Below are 13,128 nucleotides of genomic sequence, written 5' to 3' on the forward strand. Positions count from 1 at the left end.
TATTCTTTTCCTCTCCCCAGAGCCCTCTAGTGTCCAAAACCCCACAGCGATCCACTCGGCCAGGGATGACTACCTGAAGGTGTACTGGCGCCATGCGGCCGGGGACTTTGACTACTACCAGGTGGTCATCAAGCACAACAACATCTTCCACCAGAACAAGACGGTTACGAAGAGCCAGAACGAGTGTGTGTTCAACGGCCTGGTGCCCGGGAGACTCTACACGGTCATCGTCAGCACCTGGAGCGGGAAGTATGAGACCAGCGTGTCCACAGACGGAAGGACCTGTGAGTGATACGAATAGTACTATGTCATATCTCTCTTTTTATTTTGAATATATAATATTGGCATAGCATAGTGGTGTTTGTAATAATAATTAAGCTAGTTACATTCATAACTGTCTAATTTTGGTGAAACAGTTTCCTTGAGCATGCTTATTTTAATCCTGTCTCTCGCCACCCTCTGTCCCTTTGTATGTGCTGTACATTGAGTTTGTATGCTGCAAAATGTATTGCCTCTGAGAACATTACAGTTGATCTATTTTCATCTCGAATCTGTCTGTGACAGTCCCTGCGGCGGTGAGATCACTAGCTCTGGCTGGGCGGGGCACGGAGGACCTTCGTGTCACCTGGTTGGCTGCTCTGGGGGATGTGGATCACTACGAGGTGCAGCTCCTCTTCAACGACATGAAGGTTAGTCCTCTTGGTCCAGTCTACAGAAGTACCTGGTTAGTCTGTCTTCATGTTTAGAGGACTTTTATGACCTTCATCTTGTTCTTGTATTTTCTCCCTGCTTTATTTCTATTTATCTTACTGGTTTTATTATGTAAAGTGACTTTGGGTGTTTCTAAAAAAGTATAGTCATTTAATATAGCAAAATGTATTAATAATGAATGTATTATATTTTATTATTATGAAGGTGTTCCCACCCATCACCCTTGGCAGCAGTGCGGGGGCGTGTGTCCTGTCCTCCCTCACCCCGGGACGCCTGTATAAGATCCACGTTTCCACCTTCAGCGGACCCAACCAGAGGGCCCAGTTCATAGAGGGCAGGACAGGTAAACCAAACCAACACAACCGCTGGGTTAAAAAAACGAGGCTACATTTGTTTTCTTTCAAAATACTTGTGTTTGATTTGTTAGCACGTTTGGGACTACTCCATTGGTTGAATTGGGTTAGCAAAACGGGACACCGTGACACAGCAAAATGTCACAGAATCGAACAAATCAACCACAAGCAAAAGATAAACTGACAACAGTGTTCATTTCCGTTCCATTTCCACCCCCTTTCTCCCTCTCCTGGTTCTTCTGTCTCCTTCTTTTCCTTTCTCCCCCTGCTTGCAGTTCCCAGCAAGGTCAAGAACATCCACGTGAGCAACAATGGGCAGAGCAACAGCCTGAAGATCAGCTGGACCCCGGGGCAGGGTGACGTGGACAGCTACTCTGTGTCGTTGTCACTGGACGGGCCAGAGGGACGCATGCTGGAGACGCGACCCGTACCCAAACACCCAAATCAGCTGGGGTTCAACTCCCTGCAGCCTGGGCAGCTGTACAGTGTGACTGTAAGGTCTATCAGTGGTATACTGTTGAACAACAACACGGCCAGCGGACGCACCGGTGAGGAGGCTACATAAGGACTCATAACACATTCTTTACTCGTACACTGCATTCATAAGCAGTGCATTAGCATTTCATACTATATATTTGGGTGTTTTGGTGGTGGACTGGGAAGGAATAGTGATCTCTCTCACTGGTTCTTGGCTATCTACAATTTGAAATCAGTCCATTTGACTGAACTGATTGGTTGTGAGCTTTTTTTTAACCTACCCCCTAATCGACTGTTGATTGGTAAACAGTGATGCCTATGTGCAATTTGTATCCCTTAGGAAATAAGTCATCTGACCTCAATGGGACTACCTGGTTAAATAAAGGTCAAATCAATCAAATCAAAACTGTCCCCTCTCTCCTCAGTCCCCTCTGCAGTGACGGGCCTGCAGGCTGACAACAGACACACCACCTGCAGTATTCAGGTGAGCTGGCAGGAGGCCCGGGGAGTGGCGGACGGCTACAGCCTGCAGCTGCTGGACGACAGGGGACACCTGGTCACCAACAGGTATTATTGTTTGTGTATTCTATTGGCATTCTTGTATTTATTGTATGAACCACTCCAATTGTATTGAATTGAATGGAATGGAGTAGAATTGAATTGAATTAAATTTGAACAGCTCCCAGGCCTCCTCTGGGTCCACTCCGCTCCAGCACCACTTCGACGGCCTCACCCCGGGGAAGAGGTACCACGTCCTGGTCCACACCACCAGCGGAGGGGTCCGCAGTGAGGGGGTCACCGCTGAAGCACGCACGCGTAAGACTGCATGGATTTATTCACCAAGTCCCTTGAAAACAATGTCCAGTGGTATTATGTGCAGTACAGAAGTGCTCAACCCTAATCCCAGAGAGCCATATGTTATTTTCTTGGAAGTTTTTCCTTCTCACTGTACTTCTGCTTGCTCTTCAGGGTCTAGGTCAGGTTCCGGTAAAGCACATTGTAACAACTGCTGATGAGAGATGGTTTTGATAAATCTGATTTAAATTTGATTGAATAATTCATCACCAGGTCCGGCGGCAGTTAGCGACCTCTCCATCCAGGCCAACAGCAGCAGCAGCCTGTCGTTCCACTGGTCTCCCCCAGAGGGAGAGTTGGAAGGTTACGACCTCTACCTGTACAATGGAGACGACACCCTGTACGACCGGCGCAGCGGCCAGCCTAACACGCTGCAGGTCTCCTTCCAGGGCCTGAGGCCTGGTGCCTCCTACAGGATGGTGGTGTTAACACGCAGCGGAGAGCAGACCAATGACTCGGCTATCTGGGCCAGGACTGGTGAGAGAGCTACAGATGTAGGATCTTAATTTGACCAGTATTGTCACAGCAAAATAATCCTGCAGCAACAGTATTTGAACGTTTAGTCCATTCACACTTTTCCAACAATTTTATGTTGCTTGATTGGTGGTTAGTCTATTAGCTGGCCAAAATTAGGCTACATGAAAAGTGGAATCCTGTTAATATAACTGTGTTAGTGTGGGTTTTCAGTGAATTTATGTAAATCCTGCAGCGCAGGAAAATTCTCAGCAATGACAGAGTGATCAAATTAAAATCTAACATCTGTGCTCTCTAGTGCTGAGGAGGGGTACTGTCGGTCTAGGGTATGATAAAGACAAATTCTTAGTTGAGATAAGATGTGAGTTTCACATCACATGATGGCACATATGTAAGGTATTTCTTTCACATAAACTATGTGGTAAACAAACAACTAAGTGCGAACTATATCCGTCACGCTCACTGACATTACATCATGACTTGACATCTGATTTTTGCCGCTTCTCCTCATCCTCCTCAGTCCCTGCTGCAGTGACGTCTCTGCAGGCCCGAAGTCGTCCCCAGTCGGAGGAGCTCTGGGTGTCGTGGGAGCGTGCAGTGGGGGAGCTGAGCGGCTACCTGCTGTCTGTCTACAACCCAGATGGCTCCCAGCAGGCAGAGGAGGCTCTAGGGCCCGACGCCACGGAGCATGCCGTCCCCACGCTGATCCCCGGGCGCCTCTACCATGCTGTCATCCTCACCCGAAGTGGAGAGCTCACAAACAGGGCCACCACTCAGGGCAGGACCGGTGAGTCCTCTCTTACTAGATGATTGTCAATGAGTGTTGACGTGGTGTTGAGGGGGAATTAGTTTAGTCAGTAAAGAGAACATATGGATGTACAGTAGAAAGGGCAGCAGTTGAGGGCTGTCCTGATATGCCTTGATGTTTAACAACACAATTACCATATATTCTAGACTAAAACCTGTTTTTATTGTACAGTATTTGCTTGGATGTTCATAAAATTGCTTGTCCTTCTTTGCGTTGTCATCTGCTCTTCAGCCCCCAGACCCCCTACCTCTGTGTCATTCGGCGGGGTAACCAACACTTCACTGGAACTGACCTGGAGTGGTCCTGCAGGCAGCGACTACGACGACTTTGACCTGCAGTGGGAACCGCGGGACCACCTGTCTGTGTTCAACCCCTACCACACCCGGACCTCCGGCAGCCGCATCCTTAAGGGCTTGTACCCCGGACGCTTGTACAACTTCAGCCTGCGTACTGTCAGTGGGGCTGTTGGTGGTGTTGGTGAGGATGGGAGCCCTGCCTACAGCCTGCCCATCCACAAGAGCATCCGAACCAGTAGGTGGCGCTATACTGTACACTGTTTGGTTGCAAGTATTGCAAGACTAAGAAGATGTCGAGTCGTTGCTTGGCTGGAACAAAATCCTGTGCACACTACAGACACGGATAAAAGAAGGTGCCAAATGTTTCACCAGATGTATAAGCATCATCAAATATGGGGAGGAGAGGAAGCCCAGTGGCCGATGGTGGGAGAATATTGAACTAGATGGAATTGAGCGGACATTCTGCTCATTTTCTCATAGAAGAAAAGCCCAATCTCAAAACAGTTTTCTGTTCCCGAAACTAGAATCCGTTACGGACAGAGTGCACAACGTTTTGTAGACGCGACCCTATGTTAAAGTTTTGAACAATTGTGTTGTTTACAAGGAGTGCAAGGGCGAATTGAGTTATTGCACACGCGCACTTCACAGAGAAAGTGTTCCCTAGCGGAAATACAGGATCATGCTAGCTCATGCTTAGCTCTGCCCACCTCCTTGCTTTTTTTCTGCCCACTATGTTTCATTTACTCCCATTGAAAACGGCACAGATTAACTATCTTGAGTTAGTTATAAATATCTTTGCCTCAACTGACCTCTGTACTAGAGAGACTATAGTTTTTAATATCTTTGCCTCAACTGACCTCTGTACTAGAGAGACAGTTTTTTGGACCCCTGTTCTTACCTCTGACGCCCTCTACAATTTATCCCCTCCATAGAGCCAGAGCGTGTTCAGTACCTACACTGCCGCCCCCAGAACTCCACCTCCATCTCCTGCTCCTGGGGCCCCCCGGAGGCCGACTGTGACTCCTACACCATTGAGTGCCTCCACCAGGACTCCCGCACCCTGGTGTACTCCCGGCGTACGGGCCGCGACAGCACCCTCTACCACATCACCCAGCTGGAGCCGCACAAACGCTACACCGTCTCCATCAAGGCTATCTCCGACAGCATGACCAGCGAGGCCGCTGAGGATAGCGTGGTCACCATGATCGACCGTGAGTGCCAAAGGGGTTGTGTTTAGCTTGTGGTCACAGTGACTGTGTGATGATGACCACAGGGAGAGATGTGATACGGTCAACTCTGTATGGCTAAATGACAGCCAAAGTCATTGACTTTGAGTATGGTCTCACTGCTGTCTCCTCTAGTTATTTTGTGGTCCTTATAGGTCACTTTAACCAGTTATAAACATGGTTCTAAGGCCACTATGATCCACTGTTGTGTGAAGCTGTTATAGGCTGATATTCTGTGAACTCGGATTCTGCACCTGACGTCCATGTATGATCCCGGCTAACAAGGTACATTCCAGTACAATCATAGCTGTTCTATTGCTGCGTTTCTCCCTCCAGGCCCTCCCCTCCCTTCCCTCAGCACCCGGGTTAACAACAGGGCTGCTCTCATCACCAAAAACACCATCTTCTTCAAGTTTAACTGCAGCTGGTTCAGTGACATCAATGGAGCGGTCAAGTTCTTCACAGTGGTGGTGACCGAGTCTGAAAGTAAGCGGAATGAAGTTTGAACAATATAGACAAACCTATCTATCTATCTATCTATCTATCTATCTATCTATCTATCTATCTATCTATCTATCTATCTATCTATCTATCTATCTATCTATCTATCTATCTCTCTCTCTCTCTCTCTCTCTCTCTCTCTCTCTCTCTCTCTCTCTCTCTCTCTCTCTCTCTCTCTCTCTCTCTCTCTCTCTCGCTCTCGCTCTCGCTCTCGCTCTCGCTCTCTCTCTCGCTCTCTCGCTGTGTCAGTATGTCTCTATAATTGCTGAATGTACAGTAGGTTGATTTCTTTAAATTACTGTAATCATGGATGGATGTGATTGTGAACCCCCCCCCCTCCAGACAATGAAAACATTCAACCAGAGCAGCACCACCCTCTACCCTCCTATCTGGACTACAAATCGAACAGTTCCGTCAAGGCCTACCAGACCAGCTACTTCCCCAGCCGCTGCACAGAGGGATCAGACAGCGAGACCCAGAGCTTTGCGATCAGCCTGGGTACGGGTATGGACACCCTCGGGGGGGCATGTGACCACCTACAGGCCCAGGACAGGGAGCAGGACCCAGACAAACGCAGAGACCACAGAGACAACCCTTTCTGTGATGGCCCACTCAAACCCAAAACTGCATACAGGTATAGTACAGGGTTCCGCCTAAATCAATCCAGTTTCCTCCCGCAGTCTTGGCAGATCTGTCGTTTCTTTGTTGCTGATTTCTGCAAGCAGGAATTTCCCCCGCTGTGTACGATGATGTCATATTGTCCGCAGTTTGGTTTTCCTTTATCTGTAGTTGATCAAATTGGGGCCTTAGAGTGTAATTCGGTAACACTTTATTTGGATAGTCCCAAGTAGATAGTTTGTAGATGTTCAATGACTCAACAACATTTCAGCTAGTTTCATACAGTGGGACCATATTGGGTGAGATGTCATGGTGGGCTTTCTCTTCTCTCTAGGCTCAGTGTGCGTGCGTTCACCCAGCTTTTTGACGAGGAGCAGAGCAGATACACCCCGCCCCTCTACACAGACACTTACCTGTCCCTCCCCCTGGTCACAGAAGCAGGTGAGATACTATTCACACACAACTCTGATTGGTTGATGGTGTATGATGCTGATGTGTGATTGGTAGTTAGTGAGAAATGCTTATGAGTGATTGGTCCTCTATGAGAAACACTGTTGATTGGTTGTATATTCCTCTCATAGAGCCCCTGAGCGGTGTGATCGAGGGCATCAGTGCCGGCATGTTCCTCATTGTCATGGTGGTGGGAGTCACTGCACTGTTCATCTGCAGACAGAAGGTTCGCAAAGTGTGAGTTCCTGGCCCTCGCTGCCTCATGTAACTTACCCACACACTTTGGCCTACATATACACTGCATACTAGCTTGATCTTGCACTCTACGTACACTCTACATATGACACTTGTGATTACAGTAGTGTGCAGGAGCGGCGGGTGGTCCGAATGAGCATGAGGAGAGAGAGGCCCACATCAGGAGTGCACATGGGCATCAGGGGGTAAGAGGAGAAGCAGTCTGTGATCAGTTCTAATGCATTTTCTTTGTTACATATATAAAATATAACGTGTTTCCTGGCAGGATAAAAACTCACAAAGAATGACCATTAATGCGTTTTAGCCAATAATACCTTTATCTCCCTTTTTTCCAGTAACCGTCGTATTTCAAGGTATGTTTAAATGCTTTGGTTATTATTTTCACCCAATTACTGTAAGTCCGTTTTGGTTCGTCTTTTGCTCCACTCTGTTTTGCTCAAACCTTGTTTATCTGTTGATCCTGCTGCAGCCCCATCAAGATCATGCACTTTGAGTCCCACTACACCAAACTCCAGGCTGACTCCAATTATCTACTGTCTGAGGAGTACGAAGTAAGACTGGATAACATTCACTCTCCGTTGGGCAATTCTCAATCACATATAATAGCATTGGAGTACATTTACAGGAAGTCGGAATATTCCTATTTACTTTACTTTAATAAAGAAAACAATACAGACGTGTGCAGATTTATTTTCCTGCTCTGACACCTATCGTTTAATTTAAAGTGTTTTAATAGTGGATTGATTATGACATTTTATTAAATGCATACAGTATTTACAGTGGCAAGAAAAAGTATGGGAACCCTTTGGTTGTAGCTGGATTTCTGCATAGATTTGTCATCAAATCTGATCTGATCTTCATCTAAGTCACAACAATAGACAAACACAGTCTGCTTAAACTAATAACACACAAACAATTATACATTTTCATGTCTTTATTGAACACACCGTGTAAACATTCACAGTGCAGGGTGGAAGAAGTATGTGAACCCTTGGATTTAATAACAGGTTGACCCACCATTGACAGCAATAACCTCAACGTTTTCTGTAGTTGCCGATCAGACTTGCACAATGGTCAGGATCAATTTTGGACCATTCCTCTTTACAAAACTGTTTCAGTTCAGCAATATTCTTGGGATGTCTGGTGTGACCTTCTCTCTTGAGGTCATGCCACAGCATCTCAATCGGGTTGAGGTCAGGACTCTGACTGGGCCACTCCAGAAGGCGTATTTTCTTCTGTTGAAGCCATTCTGTTGTTGATTTACTTCTGTGTTTTGGGTTGTTGTCCTGTTGCGTCACTCAACTTTTGTTGAGCTTCAATTGGCGGACAGATAGGCTAACATTCCCCTGCAAAATGTCTTGATAAACTTGGGAATTCATTTTTCCGTCGATGATAGCAAGCTGTCCAGGCCCTGAGGCAGCAAAGCAGCCCCAAACCATGATGCTCCCTCCACCATACTTTACAGTTGGGATGAGGTTTTGATGTTGGTGTACTGTGCCTTTTTTCTCCACACATACTGTGTGTTCCTTCCAAACAACTCAACTGTAGTTTCATCTGTCCACAGAATATTTTGCCAGTAGCGCTGTGGAACATCCAGGTGCACTTTTGCAAACTTCAAACGTGCAGGAATGTTTTTTTTGGACAACAGTTGCTTCTTTCGTGGTGTCCTCCCATGAACACCATTCTTGTTTAGTGTTTTACGTATCAGAGACCCGTCAACAGAGATGTTAGCATGTTCCAGAGATTTCTGTAAGTCTTTAGCTGACACTCTAGGATTCTTCTTAACCTCATTGAGCATTCTGCGCTGTGCTCTTGCAGTCATCTTTGCAGGACGGCCACTCCGAGGGAGAGTAGCAACAGTGCTGAACTTTCTCCATTTATAGGCAATTTGTCTTACAATAGACTGATGAACATCAAGGCTTTTAGAGATACTTTTGTAACCCTTTCCAGCTTTATGCAAGTCAACAATTCTTAATCTTAGGTCTTCTGAGATCTCTTTGTTTGAGGCATGGTTCACATCAGGCAATGCTTCTTGTGAATAGCAAACTCAAATTTTGTCTCCAATCTTGTCTCATTGATTGGACTCCAGGTTAGCTGACTCCTGACTCCAATTAGCTTTTGGAGAAGTCATTAGCCTAGGGGTTCACATACTTTTTCCAACCTACACTGTGAATGTTTAAATGATGTATTCAATTTAGACAAGAAGAATACAATAATTGGTGTGTTATTAGTTGAAGCACACTATATTTGTCTATTGTTGTGACTTAGATGAAGATCAAATCAAATTTGATGACCAATTTATGCAGAACTCCAGGTAATTCCAAAGGGTTCACATACTTTTTCTTGCCACTGTATGTTCAGTAGGTATCTTTGGTAACCCTAACGTGTCACTTCCTTTGTAAGGACCTGAAAGACGTAGGAAGGAACCAGCCCCTGGACACAGCCCTACTGCCAGAGAACAGAGGGAAGAACCGATACAACAACATCCTGCCCTGTGAGTCAGATGCACCATGCGATTTCACAGGGTTTGAATACATAGACAAAAGACAAGGGGATTTAGAGATTTCTTTCTTTTCAATATGACAACTAAATTGCCAACTCAATGTCTTTGTGTACGGCCTGTGTTGTGTAGACGACTTGACCCGTGTGAAGCTGTCCTATGTGGATGATGATCCGTGCTCTGACTACATTAACGCCAGCTACATTCCTGTAAGTTATCCAAACAAACGGACAAATCCGAACCAACCTTCACTCTGGTTGGGAGGGGTGGGGTAGGGTTGGAGGTGGTTGGGAGGGGTGGGGTAGGGCTGAAGGTGGTTGGGAGGGGTGGGGTAGGGTTGGAGGTGGTTGGGAGGGGTGGGGTAGGGCTGAAGGTGGTTGGGAGGGGTGGGGTAGGGTTGGAGGTGGTTGGGAGGGGTGGGGTAAGGTTGGAGGTGGTTGGGAGGGGTGGGGTAGGGTTGGAGGTGGTTGGGAGGGGTGGGGTAGGGCTGGAGGTGGTTGGGAGGGGTGGGGTAGGGTTGGAGGTGGTTGGGAGGGGTGGGGTAGGGTTGGAGGTGGTTGGGAGGGGTGGGGTAGGGCTGGAGGTGGTTGGGAGGGGTGGGGTAGGGCTGGAGGTGGTTGGGAGGGGTGGGGTAGGGTTGGAGGTGGTTGGGAGGGGTGGGGTAGGTAAAAGGTGATTGGGAGGGGTGGGGTAGGGCTGGAGGTGGTTGGGAGGGGTGGGGTAGGGCTGGAGGTGGTTGGGAGGGGTGGGGTAGGGCTGGAGGTGGTTGGGAGGGGTGGGGTAAGGTTGGAGGTGGTTGGGAGGGGTGGGGTAGGGTTGGAGGTGGTTGGGAGGGGTGGGGTAGGGTTGGAGGTGGTTGGGAGGGGTGGGGTAGGGTTGGAGGTGGTTGGGAGGGGTGGGGTAGGGTTGGAGGTGGTTGGGAGGGGTGGGGTAGGGTTGGAGGTGGTTGGGAGGGGTGGGGTAGGGTTGGAGGTGGTTGGGTGGGGTGGGGTAGGGTTGGAGGTGGTTGGGTGGCCCGCGACACCATTTTTATATAAAATTATTTAGTTACCCCACCATGTAAAAATAGTTATGTAATCAATGTTTACTTTTTGAATTTGGGCTATGACCGTCTATTACAGTCTGACAGTACTTTCTTTTACAGTATTTCAATCTGAAGATGCATCAGAAAGGTATTGGGAAGTTCAATAGATCGTCAGGCAATAATGTTGTATGATCTTCTGTGTAGAAAAGAACATAATCATTGACGATGTTCTTTTTCCCCCAGTCTGATTTAGTGCCTAGGATTGTCCACTCGGTTCTAACGGTTTGAGGGCATAGTAGAGGGAAACAGTACGGACGTACGTGTTCCTTAGAGTCATATCTTTCACTGATGGGGTCAGAATATTTTGTATCTTACTTAAACTATTCAAAAGATAGAGAAACATTTGTAGGAAGAAAACAGAAACCACTCTGTTCATTAAAACCACCTCTAGCGGCTACCAGAGGTTACTTGAACCAAGCGCAAATTTTCTCTTAAGACCCCATTTTCCAATCAGATGGGGTCGCGACCCCTAGTTTGGGAAACCCTGCCATAAACTCAGTTCCTCAGGGCAGGGTTGATTGATTGATGCTCAGCCCTGTTCCTCAATTAGTATGCCTGAGATGTACTACTTACTACACTCCCTGTGGAGCATAAGGCTGCCACAAGCCCATGCCATGCCGGACAATCCTTTGCAGCTTCTTCAGCTGCTTCATTAAACTTACCTAGTGTAAAAAGGGTCAGGTGAAAAACGAAATGTCAATTAAATCTCTTCTTGTTTCAGGGGAACAACTTCCGTAGGGAGTACATCGCCACTCAGGGCCCACTTCCTGGAACCAAAGATGACTTCTGGAAGATGGTGTGGGAGCAGAATGTCAATAACATTGTCATGGTGACGCAGTGTGTGGAGAAAGGCAGGGTGGGTAGAAGGAGTTGCCTTTTGGCTTTGTCCTGACAAGTGCTGCTATCATGTTCCATTGAACAACATGTTATTACAATGTTGTTACTAGTGCAATTACAATGTTACTATCTACGTGTCTTTGTGTGGTCCTTCCAGGTGAAGTGTGATCACTACTGGCCCTTTGACCAGGAACCTTTGTATTATGGAGACCTCATAGTCCAGATGCTGTCTGAGTCTGTGTTGCCAGAGTGGACTATCCGGGAATTCAAGATTTGCAGCGTGAGTATGCAGGACACTGATTCTGGAAACGGATAAAAAATAAAAAAATAGGTTATTTTCTTCAAAGTGATATATTGTGTGTTGGCCTTAAATTCAGTTTCACATATAGTAGTGATTGTTTTTTTTATCATATTGAAATACAGTGGGAGTAGTGAACTATATGTAGGTAAATTAGTAATTTATCTACATTTTGCAGTAGCTTGTTGGTAGTTCAACTAAATTCAAATCTAGGTAGTGTTTTCGGTAGTTAATAACTTTCTTGCCATGTAGTGGCATGACTAACTACTTTTGCAAAAATATAAGCAATATGGGTGAATCAGGCAATAATTTCAATATTTTTCAGTATCAGACCTGCCTAATTCTCACTTAAAATATGTTGTTTTGTGTTTAGTAGGAAACATTTCACATTCTGTTAACATATGACCCTAAAGTGATCTGTTCCTGCAATTTGTAGTCTATGACATTTCAGATTACTGTATATATGATCATTTTTCACAAAGTAGTTTGGTTGTAGTGAGTAACTTTAGTTAGCTAAGTAAACTTTTTCTGAAGGGTAGCTTTAGTGTAACTTAACATCTTCCAGTGTGAAGTATTTGGTAGCTTGTTAAACCATATTTTCAGAGTAGCTTCTCCAACACTGTTGAAATATGACCATAATTGGGTGCAGCTAATGCTGTCTTGACGTATCATTATGTGACAGCACATACAGTAGGTAAGTAGCGAGCTGTGTGTAGTCAGCCTCTAGTAAGTCTCTTTCTGACTGTGTCTTAACTCCCATGCAGGAGGACCAGTTGAACTACTCCAGGGTGGTGCGTCAGTTTCACTACACGGTGTGGCCCGACCACGGCGTCCCAGAGACCACCCAGTCACTAATCCAGTTCGTCAGGACCGTCAGGGACTATATCAACAGGACCCCTGGGTCTGGGGCCACCGTAGTTCACTGCAGGTGGGTCACTGTCCCAATTCCCTAGTCTCCCATTCAACAAAACAAACAACTCTAGACACGCTGAGAAATAGTGTCTTGTCTTTCCTGAAGAGACAGTATAGTTACAGCCTGCAGTAATGACCAGAGTTGAGGTTAATTCCATTTCAATTCAAAAGAAATTGACTGAAATGATGTAGCCAAATTATATTTCCCCTCTCCGTTTGCCCTCCAACCCTTTTTCTTTCTTTCTTTCTTTCTTTCTTTCTTTCTTTCTTTCTTTCTTTCTTTCTTTCTTTCTTTCTTTCTTTCTTTCTTTCTTTCTTTCTTTCTTTCTTTCTTTCTTTCTTTCTTTCTTTCTTTCTGTCTGTCTGTCTGTCTGTCTGTCTGTCTGTCTGTCTGTCTGTCTGTCTGTCTGTCTGTCTGTCTGTCTGTCTGTCTGTCTGTCTGTCGTTCTCTCTATCTTTCTCTCTATCTTTCT

The 13,128-nt window shown here is 46.2% G+C and overlaps 1 protein-coding gene across 2 annotated transcripts in view; it reads left to right on the forward strand.

Moving 5' to 3' along the window:
• LOC139540274 (receptor-type tyrosine-protein phosphatase beta-like) overlaps positions 1-13,128 on the forward strand; it is a 43,318-nt gene that overhangs the window by 28,845 nt on the left and 1,345 nt on the right. Inside the window, exons 12-33 of one of the 2 annotated variants that reach the window (XM_071343981.1) lie at positions 21-284; positions 565-689; positions 916-1,054; positions 1,340-1,612; positions 1,967-2,108; positions 2,221-2,357; positions 2,610-2,873; positions 3,391-3,657; positions 3,910-4,209; positions 4,907-5,185; positions 5,537-5,686; positions 6,044-6,335; positions 6,654-6,760; positions 6,901-7,006; positions 7,129-7,209; positions 7,360-7,377; positions 7,494-7,575; positions 9,428-9,518; positions 9,657-9,733; positions 11,330-11,464; positions 11,603-11,725; positions 12,508-12,671. In XM_071343981.1, the coding sequence (XP_071200082.1) occupies positions 21-284; positions 565-689; positions 916-1,054; positions 1,340-1,612; positions 1,967-2,108; positions 2,221-2,357; positions 2,610-2,873; positions 3,391-3,657; positions 3,910-4,209; positions 4,907-5,185; positions 5,537-5,686; positions 6,044-6,335; positions 6,654-6,760; positions 6,901-7,006; positions 7,129-7,209; positions 7,360-7,377; positions 7,494-7,575; positions 9,428-9,518; positions 9,657-9,733; positions 11,330-11,464; positions 11,603-11,725; positions 12,508-12,671 (3,616 nt within the window). The remainder of the gene's footprint in view (positions 1-20; positions 285-564; positions 690-915; positions 1,055-1,339; positions 1,613-1,966; positions 2,109-2,220; positions 2,358-2,609; positions 2,874-3,390; positions 3,658-3,909; positions 4,210-4,906; positions 5,186-5,536; positions 5,687-6,043; positions 6,336-6,653; positions 6,761-6,900; positions 7,007-7,128; positions 7,210-7,359; positions 7,378-7,493; positions 7,576-9,427; positions 9,519-9,656; positions 9,734-11,329; positions 11,465-11,602; positions 11,726-12,507; positions 12,672-13,128) is intronic. The other variant, XM_071343982.1, reaches the window with a different exon arrangement.

Source organism: Salvelinus alpinus, chromosome 15 (assembly GCF_045679555.1).
Source record: "Salvelinus alpinus chromosome 15, SLU_Salpinus.1, whole genome shotgun sequence".
Classification (NCBI taxonomy): domain Eukaryota; kingdom Metazoa; phylum Chordata; class Actinopteri; order Salmoniformes; family Salmonidae; genus Salvelinus; species Salvelinus alpinus.